The sequence below is a fragment of the Harpegnathos saltator genome, unplaced genomic scaffold, assembly GCF_003227715.2.
Source record: "Harpegnathos saltator strain DR-91 unplaced genomic scaffold, Hsal_v8.6 scaffold51, whole genome shotgun sequence".
Classification (NCBI taxonomy): Eukaryota; Metazoa; Arthropoda; class Insecta; order Hymenoptera; family Formicidae; genus Harpegnathos; species Harpegnathos saltator.
The window spans coordinates 1,734,265-1,759,170 of NW_020230327.1; the positions used below are offsets into that span (position 1 = coordinate 1,734,265).

At 32.5% G+C, this 24,906-nt stretch overlaps 3 protein-coding genes across 5 annotated transcripts; all 3 read right to left on the reverse strand.

The window, feature by feature from the left end:
* Nucleotides 1–885: 885 nt before the first annotated feature.
* PNPase (polyribonucleotide nucleotidyltransferase 1) lies at nt 886–5,382 on the reverse strand. Its single transcript, XM_011145235.3, has 7 exons — nt 5,196–5,382; nt 3,701–4,621; nt 3,021–3,194; nt 2,590–2,783; nt 2,201–2,361; nt 1,761–2,072; nt 886–1,639 (listed from the first exon to the last, which is right to left on the reverse strand). The coding sequence occupies exons 1-7, from the start codon at nt 5,348–5,350 to the stop codon at nt 1,235–1,237; spliced, it is 2,322 nt and encodes a 773-aa protein (XP_011143537.1). The 5' UTR covers nt 5,351–5,382; the 3' UTR covers nt 886–1,234.
* Nucleotides 5,356–7,599, reverse strand: CIA30 (complex I intermediate-associated protein 30). Of its 2 annotated transcripts, XM_011145234.3 has the most exons (3): nt 6,638–7,599; nt 5,902–6,433; nt 5,356–5,470 (listed from the first exon to the last, which is right to left on the reverse strand). In XM_011145234.3, the coding sequence occupies exons 1-2, from the start codon at nt 7,003–7,005 to the stop codon at nt 5,911–5,913; spliced, it is 891 nt and encodes a 296-aa protein (XP_011143536.1). In that variant the 5' UTR covers nt 7,006–7,599; the 3' UTR covers nt 5,356–5,470; nt 5,902–5,910. The 2 variants fall into 2 exon arrangements, with proteins under 2 accessions (XP_011143536.1, XP_011143535.1); XM_011145233.3 differs by lacking the exon at nt 5,356–5,470 and having other exon boundaries at nt 5,790–6,433.
* Nucleotides 7,600–10,896: 3,297 nt separating this feature from the next.
* Nucleotides 10,897–23,419, reverse strand: vret (vreteno). Of its 2 annotated transcripts, XM_025302717.1 has the most exons (17): nt 23,300–23,419; nt 22,989–23,032; nt 22,781–22,863; nt 22,412–22,466; nt 21,951–22,216; nt 17,073–17,234; nt 16,845–16,977; nt 16,402–16,568; nt 15,574–16,183; nt 14,753–15,129; nt 14,343–14,550; nt 14,018–14,188; nt 13,090–13,204; nt 12,597–13,019; nt 12,112–12,278; nt 11,791–12,031; nt 10,897–11,598 (listed from the first exon to the last, which is right to left on the reverse strand). In XM_025302717.1, the coding sequence occupies exons 3-17, from the start codon at nt 22,837–22,839 to the stop codon at nt 11,408–11,410; spliced, it is 3,345 nt and encodes a 1,114-aa protein (XP_025158502.1). In that variant the 5' UTR covers nt 22,840–22,863; nt 22,989–23,032; nt 23,300–23,419; the 3' UTR covers nt 10,897–11,407. The 2 variants fall into 2 exon arrangements, with proteins under 2 accessions (XP_025158502.1, XP_025158503.1); XM_025302718.1 differs by lacking the exon at nt 23,300–23,419 and having other exon boundaries at nt 22,989–23,097.
* Between the last annotated feature and the right edge of the window lie 1,487 nt (nt 23,420–24,906).

Here is a 24,906-nt window from a genome sequence, read left to right on the forward strand (position 1 = left end):
TGTATACTTTTTTCTATTAGAAACTCTTCATTTCTCAAAAGTTTATATTTACTGTATGGAAATTATATATATTATTTAAAGATCAACTTGCAAATCCTACATAGATAGAAAAATTTCGCTCTTCAAAGACAGTATTACTCAATTAATTAACGTTAATTATCTTCGTTGCTTATATCTCAGTTTAATATTATAAAATCACTTTTTCCTAGAAATTATCCTGTAATCTTTGTCATTACTTTAAGCAATTAAATTAATTGATAAATGTTGGTCTACTTAGAGTGTGATTTACTTGACGTTACAAGAAAATGTAATTATTATCTGAATAAAATGTTGATAACACCACATACAAATATCTACTAATAAAATACAATTAAAGCCGAAGTTTGATCAAAAATAATAGTTCTAAATATTTTTATGAAAATGTATATTTGTGATAAATTTATTTATTAAAAATATCTACAAAATATTATATACGTATATATAACATTTATCATTTATCGTCATAATATCCTACTGTGAAAGTATCTCTCACTTCCTTTTTGATATCACTTTCCACTAAAAGATAGCAGCTAACTAAATGAATCATTCGAAATAAGTATTTTTATCCATAATAAATTTTGCATGAAAAAGAATGAAAAAGAGAGAAAGAAAGTCAAAAATATAATTTTTCTTCAAATCAGATTTTGTTTTGGATAAAATCTATCTCGATAACTTATATTATTTCAAACTGCTTTTTACGTAAAATATACTTTTTTAATAGCATGTAACTGATGTGCTAAAAATCTTCCATAAATGATTTGTAGCGACGATATACACGAGAGTGGAAGTAAATGAATCAACACGTCAAGTATTTTACTTATAACACCTGCGTGTTTATATTTTTCACAACATAATACAAATATAAAAATGCAGGATCTAAGGATCTAAATTTTCTTAGCTATTAAGTATATTTAAAAATATATCCAGTTTCTACATATCGATGGAAATATGTACAAAATGTCGCTCTTCTACAATGTAATTTCATAATAGTTAAATCGCACGTCACCATCGAGAGACACTATAAAACCACACATGGAACTTTACGAATACAAATAAGCAAAAAATCATACCTCCAACGCCACATCATATTTCTGTAAAACTATATTTGACTCTTAATAGTATCTCATCAACGGTGTCACTCGAGGATATTGAGCTAAAATTTCATAGAGCTTGTACTCTCCTCTTTGCATGACATTCACGCTTTTTCTAATATTTCGTTGTCACGATGTAAAGTCTTCTGAATTAAAACCGGTTCCTGCAGCACTTTCCGCGATATCCTGATCTGTCCAGACACCGGATCACGTCCGAAATATTTGACTTGTATCTCTTGGCCGACTGCGAGGTTTAGAGCGCTAGGGTGATGAATCCTACGTTGATCCAGTTGCGAATTGGGTAATAACACCGGCATCATGTTTGAATAAAGCGTCACCATAACACCGGTTTCACGAATTTCTACTATTCTCGCTGTATAAATGGCGCCGAACTCCAAGGTCGGCTCACGATCTTTCTCTAGGATGTTCTTTATCATTTCTTTAGCCTCGGCCATGGCATCTTCATTCGGCGCGAACATAGAGTAGAAGTTCTCGTCGTGCGCATGTATCTGAAGCGAAATGTCAACGTAAATAATTAGTACACTCCGAATTGTAAGAATTAAGAATTACACTGTCTAACATGGAAATTGTTTGTTCTGAATTGTTTATTCAGAAGTTAAAATAACTTACATGCACTCCGGTTTCCAGGAGTATCTTTTTCAGATTCGTTCCACCAACTCCGAGGAACTTTCCTCTCTGATGAATTGGCACTTCCAAGTTCTCGAGCACCGGCATCTTGTCCTTTTTAATCTGCTGCGGTGTCTGTATCACTTTGTTCATTATTTTGATAATTTCCGTTTTGGCAGTTGATGCATGCTGCACGCACTCCATTATAATCTTCAACGGAACGCCCGGTATCTTTATGTCGGCCTGCAAGGCCGTAAATCCTCGTTTGGTACCAGCTATCTTAAAGTCCATATCACCAAAATAATCCTCTATTCCCTGCAAGCAGAAAATTCAGATCACCTAATTTATAAACTACGTAAATCTACAGCTGTCTTATATAAAGGACCATTTAAATATTCAGTTATTAGATGATCGAATAGCTATCTAAACACGAAAATACTTACCAATATATCAGTCAATATTTTATAATCCTCGATATCCGTTTTAGCTTCGTCATATTTCGTCAGCAGGCCGATAGCCACGCCTGCTGCTGATGAAGAGATCGGTATGCCTGCATCGAGCAGTGCTAAGCTCCCACCGCAAATAGTAGCCATAGAAGAAGAACCTATTTTTACAATATGAAATTTCGTATAATCTCGTAATCATCATACTTTCAAAATCTTGCGATAAAATTCAGAACGACACACTAAAACTTTGCTTTTGTCAATTAACAGAGACTGTGAGAGCTGAGAGGAACTACGGAAATGAATCAAATTCTGGAGGCAAAGAGAAGGATGGGAAACACTACTCGGATCATTTTGTATTATGATTTGTGTTATTTGGACAGACTTACCATTTGATTCTAATACTTCGCTAGTTAGTCTTATAGTAAAGGGATAATCCTTTGGAATAATCGGCCGCAGACCTTTCTCTGCTAAGGCACCATGTCCCATCTCGCGGCGACCCACCCGACCTACGGGTCCTATTTCATTAGTTGCATAGGGCGGAAATTCATAATGAAGGAAGAAATTCTTCTCCTTCATGCCGCTGTGAAAATAACAATTCACACATGAAGTATTTGCCGTCGTGAACAAATTGCCTCTACATGTATGGGAATTCTTCTCTTTCTCAATGTATAACTGTACATCTTGAAACAAAAACTTTTTATACCAATAACATCTGACATTATTCCATAGATACAAACAGCTGACAGGACAATATTAACAACCAAATCGACACAAAGAAAAAGCAATCGAAACCTGATTATTTCACCATGTGTAATACCTGATTAACATTGAAACAGCATCCATCTTGAACGCGCTTTCTAAGGAGTCCAAAGTCACAGTGCACATGACCTGAGTTTGGCCCCTTTGAAACACAGCTGAACCATGAAGAGGGTTGAAAAGGTCGACTTGACATGATATATCACGTATGTCACTCAATGAACGCCCGTCACATCTGCAAATCGTTGATCTCGGATATTTTCATAAATGTTCAAAATGTTTAAAACTCAATGATACATCAAAAATCGTAAATTGCATCCAAGAAAACGAGAAATATTGGCAAATAATTCCCACTGCTCATATCCAATATTAATTTATATAAATAATTCCAAAATTCGGTCACAATTACAAAATAATTATAAAATACAGTATCAACTTCAACAAACCGAACATAATCTACATAAATATCATAGTAAAGTTAATAAATCCAATTTAACGTTACAACTTACAGATATTTTACCAAATTGAAGCAATCCCTATCAACAGGAACGTGTTATCTAGATGATAAATTGCAGGAATTATTTGCTCTATTTCTTGTCTGCAGCTAACGTTGCAATATACCATAGATATCACACAGATACCACAAGATATCACACTTATCAAAAAGAAATATGAGATACCACTTAATAGTTAAAATTAAGACTTAATAGACTTAATAGTTAAAATGTAATTTTTAAATACCTGACATTCTTCTCAAACACCAGTGACCTGAAAACATCCTTAGTGATCTTCGTGAAGAGTTTTTCCACTAATTTAATGTTCACATCTGCATTATCAGTTGTTAATGTCTTTATAACACTACTTCTAAGATCATTAATTGCATTATCTCTGGAGCTCTTGTCGTGTGTATAATTGGAAAATATATCTTGCAGTTTTGTCTCTGAAAGTTCTTTCACTAAATTGGTCAGATTATCAGCTTCCTGTTGATTGCTTATTTCAACTTCTCTCTTTGTTTTACCACATGCCTTTTGTAATTTCATTATCGATGCTACAATATGTTGACACTCCTTTACGCCAAGCTTTATTGCCTTTTTCAAATCTTGCTCCAATACCTCATTAGCAGAACCCTCCAGCATGATAATTAAATTCTGTTTTGTTGCAGTGATAATAATATTCAATATGCCATCTTGCATTTGACGCCGTGTAGGATTAATTAAAATATCATTATTGATCATTCCAATTCTAACAGCACCTACAGGACCATTCCATGGTATATCAGATATACTGAGAGCTGTAGAGGCACCATTAATGGCGATCACATCAGGATCATGCAGACCATCAACGGCTAACATGTTACACATTATATGAGTATCAAAATAAAATCCTTCTGGAAATAATGGCCTTATAGAACGATCAATGACTCTACTTGTAAGGATTTCATGTTCAGTAGGTCCAAGTTCCCTTCGTAAGAAATTGGTTGGTATGCGTCCAGCTGCTGCTGCTTTTTGCCTGTAGTCCACAGTAAGTGGAAGAAAGGTAGAATTGGTTGACAATTGCTTTTTACAAACTGCTGTAACCATAACGGAAGTATCTCCCAAAGAAGCAATTGCACTGCCATCAGCAAAACGTGCATATTTGCCTGTAGACAAGTTGAGATGCTTCCTATAAATATATAGAAAATAAAATATTATTAAAGATAACAAGAACTTAATTTCTAATTGGATTAATAAAGCTTATTAAGAGTATTAATTTTCATTCAAATTAAATAAATCAAATAGTTGAAATTACATGTTATATAATATATAAATTTATGCCAAATATATACATACAAATTTTACTCTACGGCATAATATAAATTCCTCACAGATATAACTGTATTGCATGATTTATATTTGTTGATGCAATAAAATATATTCAAGTATTATTCAAATTAAATTTAACAATTATTAATATTTATAATGCAAATGATGCTAAGTTTAATTTAACGTTGATAAAATTACTATTATAATTTATAAAAGAAATAACGATACAAACACTATTGTGTTTATGTATAAGAGATTTAAACATATATAAGAGGAAACAAGAGAAACAAAATAATTTTCTTTAAATAATTATAAACTTAGTGGCTAAAATGTACGAGTCTTAATAGAAAAATATATTGTCAAATAATCATTATAATGTATCAGTACATGCTTAGAAATATAGGTTAGGATATATAAATGTGATATTCTCTCACCCATCAGACAATGTAACGACTTCTGTACCAATGTTCGTGGAAGATGCGCTATTAAACTTAACACAAAATATATTTCCATTTTTATACAAATTTCTACAAGCCAGTAACACTGGTTTATGATAATTTGTTAACCTAGAATTCATGTGAACTATCATCTTTGGCGGCGTTTTATATCTGTGGCTACATTCCGATTTTAACTTCCAACATTGGAAATCTACAGTATATGTAACATGAACTATAGGTTTTACGTACTGGCAAGAATATTGGAATGCAATCTGTAAAGAACAGGCAAAAGATAACTTCAGATGATATCTTAATACATCTTAATATCGTAAGATAACATATAGCCAATAAAATGACTCCGTGTCCTTTATTGGAAAATATCCAAAAATTTTTAATTTAGCTCAAAAATAAATACTATATAAATCACTTTTTATATTATTTGCATAACAAAAAATAAAGCATTTATATATAAAAGGAGAGCATTATATCAACTAGTAGAACACCTCAATCATTTTACATTCAATCATTGTGAAAGGGAAATGAGTTTTTTTGGTATGTATTACTATACATAGAAGTTTTCTTTAACTTGAAACATAAATTTATTATTTACATGTTACACGTTAATGTAAGTTTTCTCTTATGTTGCTATATTACACAAGAAGTAATAATGACAACATCTCCATATTATCCTTATCATACATACCGTATAATGCTAAAATCTAATTCCTGTTTGATCATATCCTTCATAAGCAGATTCTTCTACATTGTACATATCACATTCCAAGCCTATATAATCAATTTCCAATTTAAAGTGGCCAGAAACATCATCTGCCAATGTAATGCCAAAATTCCTAATTTCATTTAACTCAATTGGATTCTGTCTGTCTTGTACTCTGCCTTTACTTGCAAACACAAACTTAGAAAATGGTATCCTGGTATATTGCCAATAAGGCCCACCTCTGGTAAAGAGTACATATTGATACATGTCATTCCAAGTCAAGTCGTACATGCCTTTAGTACTGAGATTTATTGCATAACTTCTTCCATCTCCTCTAACACGAAGGATAAGATGAGTATATGGTGTCCAATCATGATTGATTTCACGCTTAAATGATTTGTATTTAGGTATTGTAGTAATGTTACAGTAACCAGCATACTTTATTCTGCCGTCTTTGGGCAAACGAGTGCTCAATACACCAGAAAATATACCAGTGCCAGTAGAGGACATTTCCAATCTAGAAAAAAAGAAACAACAGTAAGCTAATAATATCATACCATTGATTAAGTTTATATTATATGGTTTATATTATATTATAGTACACAAAATAATGATTAGGATGTTACATTTAGAAGCATCTCAAAAAATATATTGGATTTGTGTTAAAATATATAAATATATTTCTTTTTTATTATTACACTATTGTCTAAATATTACCTACTTGGCTGTTGAAAAACCTTCTTCGTGATCACTGTCACATGTAACAACCCATTGATCTAATGATTTAGGGTCACCGTTAAAACGCCACACAACATCAACTTCATTTGGCCTATATACTATAATTGGATCATTTCGAAAATGTTCTCTTACTTCTCCCATAAAAACACCAAATTCTTCTTTGAACTGTTTACATCCTTCACGTATTCTTTCAAATACATTCAAATCTTGTTCTATCGGTGGTCTATCATATACGGTCTTATAACCTGATTTCGGGTCTGGCTCGAAAAAAGACATAATTGCTGTTGTGTGGAGTTTTCTTTTGTCAATCGTACTATATTTTAACATTTTTGTTAATATTCGCGTAATCATTTTCAAGACGCAGTATGCAAAAATCCTTGACTATATTATTTAATATCCTTAATTCATTTAAGATTAATTTATACCGTATATATTTCTTAAATATGTATTTTAATGTGTGTATATACTTTATGATTAAATATAAATATATTGAAATATATGTAATTATATATATTTAGACTCGGATCTAAATTATAACCCGTAACCTGTCCGGCGAAGTTTCGCTCTGATCGGTAGATTTCCACCAATCAATCGTGACCTTAACCTCAACCAAGCTCGCCACACATATGTAATTTTAAAATTTGTTTTATCGTATGTTTGTGCTTTTTTGTGTGAAACGTGAAAACAAGATAAAAACGTTTGACATATTTTCAATATAACATCATATCAATGGCCGCGTTTCAGAAAAAGCTGCTTACTAAGCGCTTAATGATTATTTATAAATGATCTCTTTCACACTAATATAACCTCAAATGTCAAATTCACGTCACGTCCCATTACGTAAAGTTCATCGTAATCCTGCCCTATCATTTCTGATTGGTTCATTACCCTGGATTTGTTAAAGATCTAAAAGAATATTCCAATCATAGATAATGATCACTAAAGCTAAGACTCCATGCATGCGGTGAGCTGCGGCAAACGGTTGCGGTGACCAATCAGGAGACAGACGCATGCCGGAGCTTGCCGCAACCGGACTTGCGCCTCCCTCCTGATTGGTCACCGCAACCGTTTGCCGCAGTTCACCGCATGCATGGAGTCTTAGCTTAAGCGCTTAGTAAGCAGCTTTTTCTGCTGAATGCGGCCATTGGCTGCATTCAGCAGACTCAACAGTTGGACAACAGTGGTTGCGTTCAGAAAACAAAGCGCTCACTGAGCTTAGTAACTATTGGTCCTTACTGTTAGATCCTTACCAATTAGATCAGACCAATAACGCTGACGAATTACTCAACCGTTGTGTAACCGTTGTGTTTTCTGAACGTAACCATTACTAGATTTTTCACTGAATCTCGCTCCTGATTGGTAAATACTTCTGGGTCTATGAAGAATCTAAAAGAATGCTCCAATCACAGACAATAATCACTAAGTGCTCACTGATCACTTTGTTCTACTGAACGCGGTCATTGTAGCAATATAGTATTATATAGAAAAAAGAAAAATGAAAAAAGATACGGTTCTAGCTCCACAAGAACCTTCAATATTACATCTAGGCACAAGTATGTAAGCACATGTAGACTGATGCATGCGCAACACTGGTCCAAAGCCTTCCGAATACGGTTGCAACATAGCGTAAATTTCCGTTGAGTTCTCACCGAGATAAATGTTTTGCGTGTCGTATGTTATTTGCGGTTGTTATAAAATCATATTTGGAACAGAGATGTGTGTTCAAATTTTGTTTTAAAAATGGTAAAACTGCTATCGAAACTTATCAAATAGTGCTGAACACATATGATGAGAAGTGTTTGTCTCGGTCGAATGTTTTTGTGGTTTGGTAAATTTTGAAACGGTAAAAAGGACATTCAAAATGACAAAAGAACGGAACGTCCGCGCATCAGAAGAACTGTGAGGCAAACATCAAAGCTACCCAAAAAAAAGTTGGCACTGCGAGAACTCGAACACTCCTCGGACGTAGATAAAATACTAGCGCGCGTCTTAGCTGCCGCAACTACCGCGCTTCACGCTTATTGATTCCAAGTTACTACACTTAATATATAGCTGTTTTTTAATTGCAAATTTCTTGCGAACGAAGACTCATGCATGCAAACTCTTTTAGGGTTTTTATGTACTCAACCCCCCCATTCGAATAAAATATGACTCATTCAATTATCGATTTTACATGTCTTGCCATCTCCTTGTTAGTCCAAAAACTTTTTAGCCACACTATGTATACGTTCAAATTTGAATATATATTTTGAAAGTAAATTCGAACTGAACATAAACACTCAATATTTAAGTGCTTTTCCATGGGGTACTTGTACCCCATGGATGGGATACTTGTACCAGTCAGCATCAGCAATATTACATATATCATTTCTTCTGGACCATCAATTTTATACTATTGATTTCTCGTGTGTAATATATACTCTTTAAGGTCAATTTTGTGCTGCGATATATGAGGGAGTTAGTAGCTAGTTATAGTAGTTACAGTAGTTGTATTACAAATGCTTATGGTTTACATATATAGTACACATGTATAGCCATCATTTTATTATAAGGTATCATGGCTGAAATCAACCTCAGCTTTTCCAAACACCAAAGCTTCGAGCTAGCAGTAGTTAGGAGTTGATATATAAACATCTGTAGCTGTACTGGATATATATACTTTTATTATTCAAGACAAAAAAATATATGCTAAAGAGGAAAAAAGAAAAGCTGAAGAGAACAGATTCGATATCTCTGATTTAGAATTACACGAGTATGTATGTAATACTAACTTTATTCTTTTTCAAAGAATTTCCTAAATTGGTATACTCTGTTGCAATAAATTAGAGCAAAACAAATATATCTTGTTTCACTTTAACTTATCTTGCACCAATGTGCACTTCAGAAAAATTTTTTTTAAAAGAACAAATTACTAGCATAATATAAATTTCAAAAGAAGTACAGTGCACATATGTCAGAATAATATTGACTAATAATACTGATATTTTAAGTAAATAATAATCATTAATAAATGCAACGTAAAAACAATGACGAAAAATCAATTATGAAACTTCAATATTTATTGGCATAAAAATTAAAGACTTATATCAAAAAGCATTTTATACATTATTCTTTTAAACATAATAGTCTATAGAAATAAAACCATCTTATTGTTAACGACTGAAAAACATGATAATGATATTTGACAAGAAACAGCCAGTGTCTCTTCAAAATAAAAAAAAACTTCACTATAAACAAAATTACAATACATATTTTTTTCTTAAGCCAAAATGAAAGTTTAGGAGATGAAACAATTTTTTAATGTTTAATTTCTTTTCTATATCTTGATGACTATTGAATATATAAAAAATTGTAAACGGATATTTTGTTATGTCAAATGTCATCCTCTATATGCTAATAAATATATTTTAAGCAATCGATGAAATAGCTGATGTTAATTTTTATCTTTGATTCACTAATAAATTTATTTGACAATTTATTATACATTATATATACATTATAAAAAAAAACTCTAAGATTTCATTCCAAGGTGTATATATGTAATTTATAATATATAATATAATGTAATATAATATAATATAATATAATGTATAATATAATGTAAATATTAAGATGAATCTAAAATAAAAATAACTTTCCTGAAATTTAATAAAAAAAATTGAAGATATTTTATCATTTAAAAACACATATTTAAAATTTAAGATTTGTTATTTACAACATTTTTTAACAGCATATGTTAGGAATCCACTGGACAGTTTATAGATTTTAAAGCATTTTTTATATACATTAATATACAGGGTAGGGGGTTATAAGTTTACAACCCGAAGTGTAAAGGTAGATTGGGTTAAGACAAACATAAAAGTTCCATACCGTTTTGCGAGATTCACAATAATTATTGAGTTATTAATGACAGAAATCTGAGGAGTGGTAGCGCGCCGACATAGATGATTGGAGAAACGTTGCAGCTGCTTAGGCTGCAGCGCGGCCCAGTTGATTCAGCAACTGTTGCTGGTGCGCGACGAGGGGAAAGACAATGCGCTGCTATTCGTTGTTTTATCTCGCCGGACCTACGTCTCGCCGCACACCGCCAACAGTTGCTAGGTCGAGTGGGCCGTGCTGTGGCCTGAGTAGCTGCAACGTTTCTTCAATCATCTATGTCGGCGCGCTCCCATTCCTCAGACTTCTGTCATTAATAACTCGATAATTATTGCGAATATCGCAAAACGGTATGAGACTTTTATGTTTATCTTAACTCAATCTACCTTCACATTTCGGGTTGTAAACTTATAACCTCCCACCCTGTATAGCTGGTAGAAAAGATCAATAACATATTTGTCTATAAAAACGTTTTTATATCTTCAATAGTTCAATTATTATGAAAATCCAAGGAGATGAGGCTTGTAACTCGGTAGTTTTACTACATATAAATTTATTAGACAATAAAAAAAATATGCATCTGTTAATTTTGATTACTTCCAAGTATGTTATCAAGAATAAAGAGCGACACTTCGGGGATGTTACTTGTAATATAAAATGTAAAAACAAATAAGACAATTTCTGTACCCAGATTTAAAATTTCGATGAAGTCAGATAATTATATAAGGCAAAATAAAAAAATTAATCACAAGTTGAACTCTATCTGTTGCAAATTATAGATTGCTGCGAGCGAATTTTATGAACAAAAGTATGTTTCGTAGTTTACATCGGAGATTATAATAACCAAAATATTTGAAAGCATATGTAAAATAAAATTTTAAAATAAAGATGGTACGAGACCTTGCTCGACTAATGCAGCGTGAATTTCCGGCAATTCAATTTTGTATTCACCATTCTCGACACACTCTACGATTTTGACCTTTACGAATGTGTTTAACGTTACCAACTCTGACAATTTTTGTTTAATAGCAGCCGAATAGTTACCAGTACTGTCAACGGGTGCTAAATCTGTAACAAAGAACTTATATAAGTCTCAGTGTCAAAGAGAATGAAAAGACGTCTCGCATACATTCTAAATAATTGTAATGAAACTTTATAAAATATAATACATACTGATCTAAACTACCAATTGCTTACAGTGAAGCTTTTGTTATCACCATGAGAGAAAACCAGAACAATACTCAACCATGGAATACTTACTAACAACTGTGCAGATATTTGCCATTGCTGCTGGCCTAATAAAGTCCTTAGGCATCAACCTTACGTCTTTGTGTTCTACTATCTCTACATTCCCGTAATCGATGAAGAAAATTTCGCATGTCGTGTGCGACAATTTTGGATTGAGACACAGCGCACGATACCATGCTTCCTCGTACAATGCCAGACACAATTCTTGCTGTCTGGGTATGTAATAATCCACTTTCTCGCAATATTCTTTTATCTGTGTATAAAATGCCGCGTATATAACACACGAATAATGTAATTACATTTTTCTTTTTTATCTCTTAACACAATATTTACCAATTCAGGCATCACATCGGTGACATGAGTTATTAAGTCGATATCAGAAGGGCTCATCATGTATACCAATCCGTCTCCATTTCCATATAACACTAACAATTCGACCGTATCACCAACCTTTCCTAACGGAGCAATTTCTATATCGTTCAGCATGTAACACGTGTTATCTGTAACAGACAAAGGGATGAAGAAATTGGAAAAATTTTATTTTTCGTAAAATAGTACAAATATCGCGTATACGAAGTTATAATTGTTCAGAAGCGCATGCAGCAAGATTATTTGAAGCATACAAAGATGCTCGGAAAGTAACACGTCTATTTTTCTTTATTTTTTCATTCTTACTCTACAAATTTATTTCACATGCTACAGGATTTTTTATATAGCTGATGTAACAAGTCCTGCGAGTCTCATTTATAAACATAAGCGAATAAAAGATTTATTGCATCATATTCCGAGTATCTTGTGGTTCTCAATTGAATAATTACCATCAAAATTATCTTGCTTCCAGTCCGGTACCAGCAGCTGTTTTATCTTATTATTGACATCTTCTCCGGTGCTCGTTGTCAAACGTACACCATTCTTGAATAATCCGTCCTCATACGTACATACTAAAGGCTCTTCTCTGCCTACTAAGTCGCGCAGATAAGTGTCGACATCTGTAGTCATAGGGACGTCGCGAGGAACGTCCTTCAATACTATCCTCGCCGAACAACTTCGTTTCATTCCCAAATCATTCGATATCTCTCGGAGTTCCTTCACGTCGATATCTCTGAAGTTTCCGAAATCAACGTAAACTATTGTGGCTGTATTATCTTGTATTTTCGTAATCATAGCACGATAATTGTTGCCGTCACAATATGGTGCAATCACCATTTGTTCAGTACTTAGAGGTTTGGAGAGAGGTGGTGCTGTAATCAAATGGACGAAATAATTTGTCATTGTTAGTTCGCATCATCCGATCAATTATCTTATACATACCTGTTTGTGAACAATGCGCAACATGTTGCATAATGTTGCTCGTGTACTCCATCTCACTTTCGTCTAAAGAGTGGGCGAACATAATGTATTGATTTCGGTAACTGGTGAGGCATATCTGAAATAATTGCAATCATTGAAAATGATAGAATCGATCTTAACTCATCTTAACACTTCAACGGCCGAACTCACGTATACGTGAGTTCACTGAGCCAGCGGTTATCGGCCAGATTCACGTATATATGAGTTCATTCAGCCAACAGTTATTGGTTGACTTCACATATACGTAATTTAGTTTAAAAATTCAAAAACTTTATTTATAAACTTAAAGAAAATACTTTTAAAAATGCGTGAAAGTGATCCTTTATAGAAAAACACTCAAATATTGAGTATCTATACTCAATTGTTCGAATTTACTCTCAAATGTGAGTATATATACTCAAATTTGAGTGTATACACTCACATTTGAGTAAATTCGAATAATTGAGTTTAGATACTCAATATTTGAATGTTTTTTTCGTAAGAGACGACGAGGTGTACGTTGATAACTTATCAAATGTTAGCGTTCAAGTATCAGATAACAGTGATGAAGAATGAGACAATGGAAGTGAGATCATAGTCGGGAAGATGACAAATCTGCTATTGAAATAATTACGCTTTTTTACTCACTAAATACTAATTATGTCTGAATTTGTAACAACATATCAACAGCATGTCTTCAATTTGTACCAAAGCTTATAAAAAGCTGCCGGCGGCAGCCAGTAATTTTCGACATATGCTGACGGTAAGGGCAAACTTTTTCGTAAAATGTGCGGTCGTCAAAGTGTTAATATAGATAATTTGAATGAAATACGTGATTAACAATTAGTTTTTATCAATTGGAATAATCTGTTTTTAATTAAACCAATTTTTGTAAAATGACATCACATACTTTACATCCGTTCCTTAATTCAGCTAAAGCAGGAATCGATTTTATTATAGGCTCCCAGGACTTTACTATAACCTCCACGATTTCGTTATCTTTTTGTATTTCTATTTTAAAACTACCTTGCTTTTTATCGTGTTCTCTTATAACTCCTGTGAAGTTGTATACATCATCCACCTTGAAATAGAAAATAAAAGTTGCACAACGTTCATCAAAATATAATTTTGCACAACTGGTGAAATATAGACACAAGCGTAGTCCAGTTTGCAGGACAAGCAACTTGTGTACGCAAGTAATACTATATTAGTAGAAAGCTTTTAAATATATTTACATTTAATTGAGTATTGGTCACTTCACAGACTACTCCACAAGTGCAGATGTCTAGAAACTCTGCGGGATATGGTAAAACTTTGGTTACAGGCAGAATTCTTGCTTCGTCCACCGCTGCTACACGCAATTCGGGTGACAACATCGTTATATATCCTCGATACCATGTATCTTTTTCCGTTTCACTGCAAACCAAATCTCCTACTTGAGGTCTGAAATATTCAAAATTTGCAAGCCAAGAATTAATCTCCATTAAATTATAGTAAATCGTGATAAACAAATACATATATTATAATATATATATTCTTATAATATATATTATATTATAATATATATATTCTTATAATATATATTATATTATAATATATATTACAAGAAATGTAAAATATTCTTATAGTTGTAACATATTCTTACTTATAGTTTGAAACAGTTTCCTTCATCTTCAGCATTGTTTCTGGTAAGTTGCGTACAATCCTCTCCATATTGTTGGTAAAACAATCTGCAATCAGGGTCGCGTTGTAAATATTCTTTTGCTTGTGCTCGAAGATTTGCATTACACCCGTGACTTTCAACTCAGGAACAGCATTTTGAGTTAGCAAATCAGCAAAGCCATCCAAGATATTTCGTAATCGAGTTTTTCCACTATTTAGTGCTGATTTTTGATTCCGCAGCATTCTCTCATTACTCATGTTGCTCGATTGTGATGAAGCTTTAGCTGTGCGTGCAGCTAAATTTTCCAATCGCTCTTCCGCTTCTACTGCCATTATCTTCTCCGCATCCATAGATAGCATCTTAACAAAAATGTTATTACCGTGAAGCAGATTCTTAAATTTTGCACTCGCATTTTGAATACGAATTTTCCTAGCGAATCTCGGAACTTTAGCAAGGTCTCCTATATTTTTTATTTCAGTATTGTTTTCTAGTGTTTCATCCTTTCCAAAATCTATGAAATGAACTTTCAGAGGATTTAAAGATACTATCATAGCCCTGTGCCAAATAGTATTGTATAGCACAGCGTAAATCTCGCCGATCGTAGGCTGCACATTACGGGAATTTTTCGCAACGTCTTGTAACTTGGTCGTCAAGTCGTTACGCGCATTCATATCCTCAATTTTGCATATCCAATATTCATTATTACCCAACGGTACAATAATCTCTACATCTTTAAAATCTGTTTTTGATAAGTATGTATCCTTGCGAAAATCTAAATCTTCATCCGTCATGTCAATACTTACAGAAACTCTCTGTCCCTGTTTGTTGGTGGTGGTTTCTTTGTAGTTATAGCTTGATGCTTTCCTGTCATTTTGAAATCCATTTCTTTGATGAGGATGACTTCTGTCAACATTGTTGTTACATCTATTTTTTAAATCATAATTTTTATTAGTTTCTTCGTTAAAAGCGGTTTTGTCTGTAACATCGTTTTTGTTACTACGTATATGAAGATTTTGGCGAATATGTTGAGATGTCATTGGAGATTGATCGTTTTCCCTTGATTGATCACTATTTTCGTAAGAATTATATCTATTAAAACGACTTAACGACGTCCTATCACTTGTTGCATTTACCGCCGGCTGACTACTTTCTTTTTTCTTTTCTACTTTCTGTTCCTTTGATACATTGTTGCCGTTGTTAAATTGAATACTAGAAAATTTGTCAGTAACCATGGCATCTTCATTAGTTTTGTCTGTACAATTCATCCGTTGTACATTTGCGCTGAAATCTGGACTTCGTACTGATATATTTGGACGACGTAATTTTATGTCGTTAAATTTGCCATTGGTTTGGACGTTCTGCTTTGGATCATTTATATCACTTTGCATTAGTGAAGACTCCTCCACCAAATCCCTATAGAAAAGTGTTTCCTCATAATAACAAATTTTACCATTAAAGAAAAAAAGTCTGTTGAAATAAATAACAGATACTTTTAACACGTGTCACATTTTGCTTATTTCACTGGAAAAAGTAATTACATTGCAAAATTCGTATATGCCTTTGTATATATATATATATATATATAATATAATATATATAAGATTAACATTGAAATTAGAATATATAATTACGGTATGCGTTCACACTCAGCCTGATGTCGCGGCCAATGAGTTACTTGACACGCTTTACTACAATAATAAGTGTAACACTTTTCACAATGTTTCGTCGTCTTAGCCGAACAAACAATGCATCTTTGCAATTTATTCTGAAGTTTATCATCCGCATATTCGTACACTCCCTACAAGAAGTAAATAATATAAAATTTCAAAAAATGTTTACTATTTCTCTAATATCGTTTCTTATTATAATTTTATTTGGTCGTTATTGCTAACTGTATAATAATGAAACTAGTTATGAATCGACAAGATATTTTTTGTGGATAATTTTTGTTTTCCATTATATCTTAAAATATTACGAAATATTTAAAATAACTTATTCGCTTGAGTCGAAAAAGATTAGTAAACTTTCATTTATTCATTCATTTTGTTAGTTTTCCATTATAATTATGACGTACGTTCTTTCGTAATTCATAGACTTTTGTAATGTATTCTTCAAGTCTAGGATGTGGCTCTGGAATCTGATACATTGTGTAACCACGCCCAAATGAAACATGTCTTTTACCATCTGCTGTGACTGTTAATACACCTCTGAAATAAGATGTAAAATATAGTATATGCAAAGAGTTGTCATATCTTATATGTTATAATCATATCTTAAGTCTTTATAATTGTAATGTAAAAACCTTGTCCATAATCTATTTGTATTCATGTAAGACTCATCACTTTCATAAGCGTTAGATATTGGTAAAGAAGATTGTGTTTCTTCATGACCTGGTACTACCACATCTGGTATTGCAAAACATTTGCGAATTGCATAACCGCGACCAATACTACTCTGTGGTATACTGCAATAAAAAAAATATATGTACATGTGTGCGCGCATGTGTATGTGTAAGGGTGATTCAAAACAACTTGCTATCCTTAAAATGACATGTTCTTGAATGAATTCTAATACGATTTTTCCTATCGCAGAATATTATCCGAAATTTAGTTTTTGAGTTATAAAAGTAAATAGTTCGCTTATTACGAATCAAGTACAGGAAGTAGGTAGGGACGACACAACTCATCGTCAGACGCAGGCACTTACGTTAAGCACCACGTTGATGCAAGGTTCATCGATGCACGTAATAACATTGCACATTTTTATAACTTTCGTTAATGATGAATATAGAGTCATGAGAGGCATCTGCGAAGCCGATATACGACACATCTTTTCTTTACAAACGCATATGATTGCACAGCAAATTGCAATAATTGATGGAAATATTGTCCCGCATGAACGAATTAATCGCCAAGCAGCAAGGATTAATGCGTTTGTTAATAGCAAATGAAATGTTTTTTAATCCTTTACACTCGGATGTCCCCTTTCAGGGGACATAAAGACTATCAGTGATTATACATAATAAACTTATGCGAGCGCAAATTTTTCAAAAATGCATGTTTTCTTAAAGTTTTCACTCAAATGTCATGAAAAATCAAATCAAAATATGATATATATACTGAGATATATGTAAATAAATATTAACCGGTGTTATGTAGAAAGAGAACGTGTGAAACGTGCATTCACAGCGGTATCAACATTTCTCTAATGTATATTTCTCAACACGAGAAAGAAAGCGAGCATTTGTATAAGATAAGTGTGAATACATTTCGTACATGTATCAAGGAACCTACAATGCATATTGGTGACTGTTTCAGACGTTTCTACACAAAAAATATAAGATATAAAATTTTGATTTTTTCTTCAATGTCTAAAGATTTATATGAACTATATATCATTACAATAAATTATTTACAATAAATTACTTGGTTTCAAAATTACATTATTTAATACGACGCGATTCCTGTTTTCCTACGAAAGTGCTGCCGTGCTGTTGGTAACGCGCGAGGTGGCTCCGAGTGCAAAGGGTTAATTATATCAAGTTTTATAAAACTAATTATAATTAAAGTGTTTTGATGTTTGATAATAAAATATTTGATTACGCGAGTATTTCTAAACTGGAAAGTAAACCTTGAACCTTGAAAATAAAAATGGAAAACGGAAAATCAAAACGAGAAAGAGTCCCAGATAGACATGTTGGCAATAGCATGCATACATTCAATGTATATTTTATGATACCATTAAAGCAATGCAACAAGTTTATAATATGCTTGTTGTAAGAAATATTTATTATTCCATTCCTTTGCAACAAAATATCAGTTTGTTTGTATTGCTGATTAATTACGTCCTCTTATTCACACAATTGTGGCATGTGCCGCAATTTTCATGGCATCAGATTGTTTCTTTTATATGCTATTACAATGTTTCTTATATAAAGACACATGTACTTATGCTACTATTTTTATTCTTGAATTCAGTCTCTGTGCAAACAATCTGCCGAAATTTATTTATCTGGAGTATTAATCACACTTTGAAAAGCACAAGATATTCTTACTTTTAAGAAAACCGACGAATTTATATTGCTTTGTAAAGACTATTTATCTTGAAGATAAAAGATTATTTATCTTGAGTTTCTACTATTTTTTAGCGCATGTTCCGTAATATTCCTATAATATTAAAGAGTTTTATTTTCAATTTTACATTCGGTTTGTAAGTTATGGACTTTCCTTCCTTCTCGTGACGAGTAAAATTAAAAGAACACAGATTAACACTCCGTCGATTGCAGTTTAACGGAAGTTACAAAAATGATGTGTGCAATGTTATTACGCGCATCGATAAGCTCATCGCATTTATGATATATTTGTGAGTTATTTATGACTTTCAATATAAATATTTATTTAACCCTTTGGCTGGCCAGCAGGCCGATCTATCGGCTCGCGATACGTATGCGAGAACTGCCACGGGCCGATGCATCGGCTCCGTGTGTTTACATTCAGATTATCGTTCCTCTGAGTCAAGTTGCTTTCGCTCACGCTTAGTCATTATCTCTAATGCCTGATATCGTTCTGTTTGAGAATAAATATTAAAACATTCTTCCAAAACATCGACATTTTCTTCTTTATAAAGCAATTTATAGAAGGTGTATATCAAATCGGTCCTGGCAGCCTTCGCCAGGAATATATTGTTACAATAGTGCCCTGATTTTTGTTAATTTGATGATTTTGAAATTTCCAAAAGTCAGTAAGTTAACAAAAGTCAGGGCGCTATTGTATAACAATATATTCTTGTATAACATTATTGTATAACAATATAAACTAAATAAAGCAAGAAAGTCTAGTACCACTTTTTCTTCCGACAAATTTAGCGACAAAGTTAGCGAGATATCATAAGTTAAATATTGAAAAAGTTATCAAGTTTTCCTCAAATATCTCAAAAAAATATTAGACAAATAAAAAAAATGTTTTAGACAAAAGTTGTTCAAATTAATTGGTAGAAAAAACAGTGTAATAAAAAATAAGAGTTCCTATTTAAAAAATGCCCCATTTAAAAAAGTTGATCTTCAAGGTCGAAGTCAAGGTCAAATTTGAGGTCACAAAAAAACAGAGCTTTATGAACTCTAAAACTTTTGTTCGAATCATTTTTCCCCATAATGCATAGATTTTGAGATAGGGAGGAGGTCCGTTACTTTTGGAAAACTTGGTATAATATTATAAAGTAGTATTATATAGTATTATAAAAATAACTTCTAAAGAATCCTATTTTTGCGTTTTTATTTGTTTCTCACTGTGTACTATAACTGTGTACACTGTGTAATATATTTTCTTTCATTTTATTGGTTTTAATTTTTTATAGTTTTCATAATAATAAATTTACCAATACAAGTCATGCTAGAGAAATAGACTGTCACATAGTATCTTTTGTTAACTTATCGACCTTTGGAAATTTCAAAATCATCAAATTAACAAAAGTTAGGGCACTATTGTAACAATATATTCCCGAGACCCAATAGAGTAAAAAAGTACTATTTTCTCTTCCGATAAATAATTAGCGAAATATTGTAAGTTAAATATTGAAAAAGTTACCAAGTTTTCTTTAAATCAAAAAGTATTAGGCAAATAAAAAACGTTTGAGACAAAAGTTGCTAAAATTAATTGGTAGAAAAAGATGATATAATAAAAAAATTGAAGTTTCTATTTAAAAAAAGTAATAATCAGTAAATATCTCGAAAATAGCGCCATCTAAACAACATGATATAGTTGTTATATACCCCCTTTGAAACTATACAACTTTTGTCTAAAACATTTTTCCCTAAAATGTCGCGTTTCCAAAACAATCGAGTGATACGGGTGATCTGTGACATCGTATATATTATTTGTTAACAAATTTTGCATAAAAAGAACATTTTTAACTATTAAATCGAAAATATTTCTAAATCGAAAATCTAAACTGTCTTCAGCTAATTTAGCTAATACACGAGTTTGCAATAGCTTCAAAGTTTTGCAAAGGTCCTGGGCCACTCGATTATTGGATGATGAATCCTTGGATTTGAACATGTTTTCTGGGATTTAGAGGAAAACTAACAACATCGTGTTCAGCAAGTCAAAATCCTATAGAAATGATGTTTTGTTCATCCCTCAATGGGCCAAAATCCGTATTTTTTACCTATTGTTCTTTAATATCAACATTATGGTTGTCCAGTTTATAATGCACAAGTTGCACATGCAGTTTTGCATGAAAAAAAATGACAGAAAGCATAAAAGTATTACTTACATATCATATTCAAAAATATGTTGAAGTTAGAGGATACTATTTTAAATTTAGTTAGAGGATATTTTTTAAATAAATTTTTGTGTTAAAAAGTATAAATATCTGACTTTTATATTTTCTTCAGACATACATAATTTTTCGTGTTCAAAATTAGTTCAAAATCATATTGTCATAGATCCTCTTGATGTTGACTATAAGTGTGCAAACAAAAACACACACATGTAGTTCCATTAAAAATATTATCTTAACTTTCAAATCTTTGAAAAAAAGAAAACTTTTCCTGTCATTATAGTTGTCTCTTGGAATAGTGCAACATTTTTCTTAGACATTTTTTCACATCATCAAAAACAAGTGAGAAATTTAAGATACTCAATTTAAGTGAATTGACCTGTGTATATATGTACACACATATATACATACATATATACTTTAATATTAAGTATAAAACGTGTATTAAATATTTCAATTTTATATATAATAATAAACATACATCGAATATAAAAATTTGACAATTTGATCAGCAAAAATACTGAAAGATTCACAGTATATAAAATAGAATTTAATATGATTGATTGTACCTGTTAATTATATTACTTTAACCCCTTCACCTACAATATTGTGTGAAACATGTAGTAAGGAATTCGAGCCAAACATAAAAAACACAAGTCAGGCTTGTGGTACATTATCGGGCTAAATATAAGAACAGGTAAGATTCATTGTATGTTTGGCTCGCAAAACATACGGTTCAATTTTTACATGCTTTGGTCAATGTTCTGCATCTGTGATTTGCATTTTGCGATTTATGTAGACTGAGCATTATACATATAACTTTATCACCAGCTTTGGCATATGGTGTTGCAACTTAAATCATAGTGCAAAGGGTTAAGAAGAATTCAATATCAGTAATACTTACTGTTTCACACTGTGAACGATGAATGGTTCCACATTTGGTTTTTCTTGAATTTCTGGTATATCTACTCTTTGAACTTCCTCTTTTACATCGGATCTTTCTTTTGCAAGAGCTACTTTTAAATATAATGGTTTCTTATTGTTAAGCTCTCTTATAGTGAGTTCAGCCTCACGATATGTCCCAAATGTAATATAAGCCCATGTAGCATTAGGACGATAGAATATTCCAGTAATTTTACCATATGAACTAAAAATATCTCTGACAGCATCCTTAAATATTATAATTTATGTTATTAAATAAAATATCTATATGAACATATATTCCACATAAATCTCAATATACTATGTTTTTAATATCACTAACAACACATACTATGCAAATGATATGACGATATTATATGAACAGTACAAAAACTCTTGTTAAAAATAATAATTAATTAGGATATCTTTCTAGAAAATACATACCTCATTTAATTCTTCTGGCAAATTATTCACATATATTCTATAATCTTTATCCATCCTATATCAATGTAAAATCACACATTTAAATTTAAGGTTAATTTACAGCATACAATATTAAAATAATAAGACAAACTTGTCATATTATACAAATATATTAAAATAATTAAATTCAATTGACAAGTTGATAAAATTACATATAAAAATATATTTAATATTTAAAAGAATAAAAAAATATATAAAAATAATACATCAATAACACAAAAATAATGTATTAATCAATACATAAGAATAACACAAATCCATGTGATAAATCAAGTTGCGAGGGAGTTAACAAAACTTTTTTATCCGACTCATATGTTGCTTTGTTCTCACCTATCGAAAATCGGTACTTGTTCTGAGCCTATTTCTTCCATACCGTCGAAACTCGCCATATCGATTTTTTGTTAATGTACTCCCTATATATTTGCAACGTACAGAAAGGAAAAACGCAATAAGTTCGACTTATTTTCCCACGCAGAGATTAATCTCTAATACTTTCTGAACAATGCAATTAGTAAACGAACGAATCGAACATAAATACCATGCGTCTTCTACAGAAGTAAACAGTGTGGGACACTCGATGACCTGGAAATCCGATATTTTTGAATATAGTTTGAGAAAGTAGTCAAGCAATTCTTCATTATAAGTAACAGGAAATAACACAGAAGCAGAGGTAGTTCTATAAAAAATAACGCGATACACAATTTATGCAGTTTTGTTACGAACAAAGACAATGACCGACTTAAACTCAACCGAAAAATTCGTTATAACGGCCAATAAGAAATATTTCTATTTTCTTAGAAAATACTTCAAAATTCGATGATTTTAGACAAATGAGACAGTGATTCTTACAAAAAGCAAGCTCGCGAGAATACTTCAAGATACATGGGTAAAAATGTCGAAATTTATTTGCGTTCACTGCACACAATGATCCATGGGATCCACGAGCCTCAAGAATAAGAAGTGACGGAAGTGGCAAGCATGTTGCTCCCTCCTCACAATTTTAAATTTAGACGTCAGCAAAAGTTGCGCGCGCTAACACATAGGACCATCTCATTGGACAGATCTGCAGCTGCAAGAACCAATGGCTATGTTCAGAAAACACAACGGAGCACAATTGAGTAATTCGTCAACGTTTTTGGTCTAAATGTAAGGATTTAACAGTAAAAAACAATAATCATTAATTGCTTACTGAGTATTTTATTTCCTGAACGCAGCCAATTTCGACGGAAATCGGTACTCAGGGTACGGTCACAATAGGTGCGTTCCGATATTCACTGCCAGCACTGAAACTCTATAGTATATGTGACATAAACTATATATCTTCACATTAGCAGTGAATACTGGAACGCAGCTAGTAAATCTGTTCTTTTCCTCTGCACCATTGTACTAGTGCAATGAGTTCGAGTGAGACAAGTATATATTTGTTTCACTTTAACTCATTGCGCCTGCACTTAGTGCAGCGGTGCAGAAGAAAAGAACAGACCAATGGTCTGTTCTTTTTAACTGTACTGCGGAACTAATGCAATAAGTTAGAATGAGACTATATTTTTTCTCATTTTAACTTATTGCACCAGTTCAGTAGTGCAGCTAAAAAGAATAGACCACAAATATATCCAGTAACGATACTCTGGTTGCGTTCCGATATTCACTGCCAGTATTGAAAATACATAGTTTATGTCACATATACTATACTATACCTATACTATAGGTTTTCAGTGCTGATAGTGAATATTGGAACACAGCTTCTCTGTCTGCACCATAAACATAGTATATCTTGACTGCGTGTGCGAGGAGTGGGGATATAGCTCACATAGAAAAGGATATACTCTGTTTTTACTGTTCGTTCTCTCTCGCACAGTCCCGATGAAAGGGGTGTAGAGAAGGCAATTGCTGTACACTGCTGTACAGTAACCACCGCCCCTATTCCCCTTCCATCGGGATTGTGCGAGAAAGAACGAACAGTAAAAACAGAATGCTTCCTTTTCTACGAGAGTTATACCTCCATTTTTGAAATTTGGGAGAACGCGCAGTCTAGATATACTATATCTATGGTCTTCTCACAGCCGCTATTTTCGAGCTAGAGAATCTATGTTGGTGTACGTGATACTTGGTCTGTTCTTTTTAGCTGCACTACTGAACTGGTGTAATAAGTTAAAGTGAGAAAAGATATAGTTGTCTCATTCTAACTTATTGCACTAGTTCCGCAATGCAGCTGAAAAGAACAGACCAACTATGTCGCGAACATAATAATGAGTGCCCGTTTTTTTGCAACTTTCGGAACGCATCCCGACTCGAGAAAAATGAGAGTCATTGCTCCGCCTGCGGAGCACGCCTGCGCAGTAACTCACAAAGAAAGGCGAGAAATGAAATATACGCGGTGGGACATATTATAATAATACAGATTCAGATGAAATGAATACTCCAGCATTAAATGGAAATAAGGGAACATAGAACAG

Coding starts and splice junctions, on each gene's coding strand:
- PNPase (XM_011145235.3), bottom strand. CDS start 5,350: ATGATAGTTCACATGAATTCTAGGTTAACAAATTATCATAAACCAGTG. Junction 2,784..3,020: donor GCTGTTTCAATGTTAATCAG/GTATTACACATG, acceptor TTATTTTCACAG/CGGCATGAAGGAGAAGAATT. Junction 2,362..2,589: donor CGAAGTATTAGAATCAAATG/GTAAGTCTGTCC, acceptor TTGTAAAAATAG/GTTCTTCTTCTATGGCTACT.
- CIA30 (XM_011145234.3), bottom strand. CDS start 7,005: ATGATTACGCGAATATTAACAAAAATGTTAAAATATAGTACGATTGAC. Junction 6,434..6,637: donor GAAGGTTTTTCAACAGCCAA/GTAGGTAATATT, acceptor CTTTTTTTCTAG/ATTGGAAATGTCCTCTACTG.
- vret (XM_025302717.1), bottom strand. CDS start 22,839: ATGGCGAGTTTCGACGGTATGGAAGAAATAGGCTCAGAACAAGTACCG. Junction 15,130..15,573: donor AACAGGGACAGAGAGTTTCT/GTAAGTATTGAC, acceptor ATTTTTGTTAAG/ATGCTATCTATGGATGCGGA. Junction 12,279..12,596: donor GAAGCAAGATAATTTTGATG/GTAATTATTCAA, acceptor TGTCTGTTACAG/ATAACACGTGTTACATGCTG.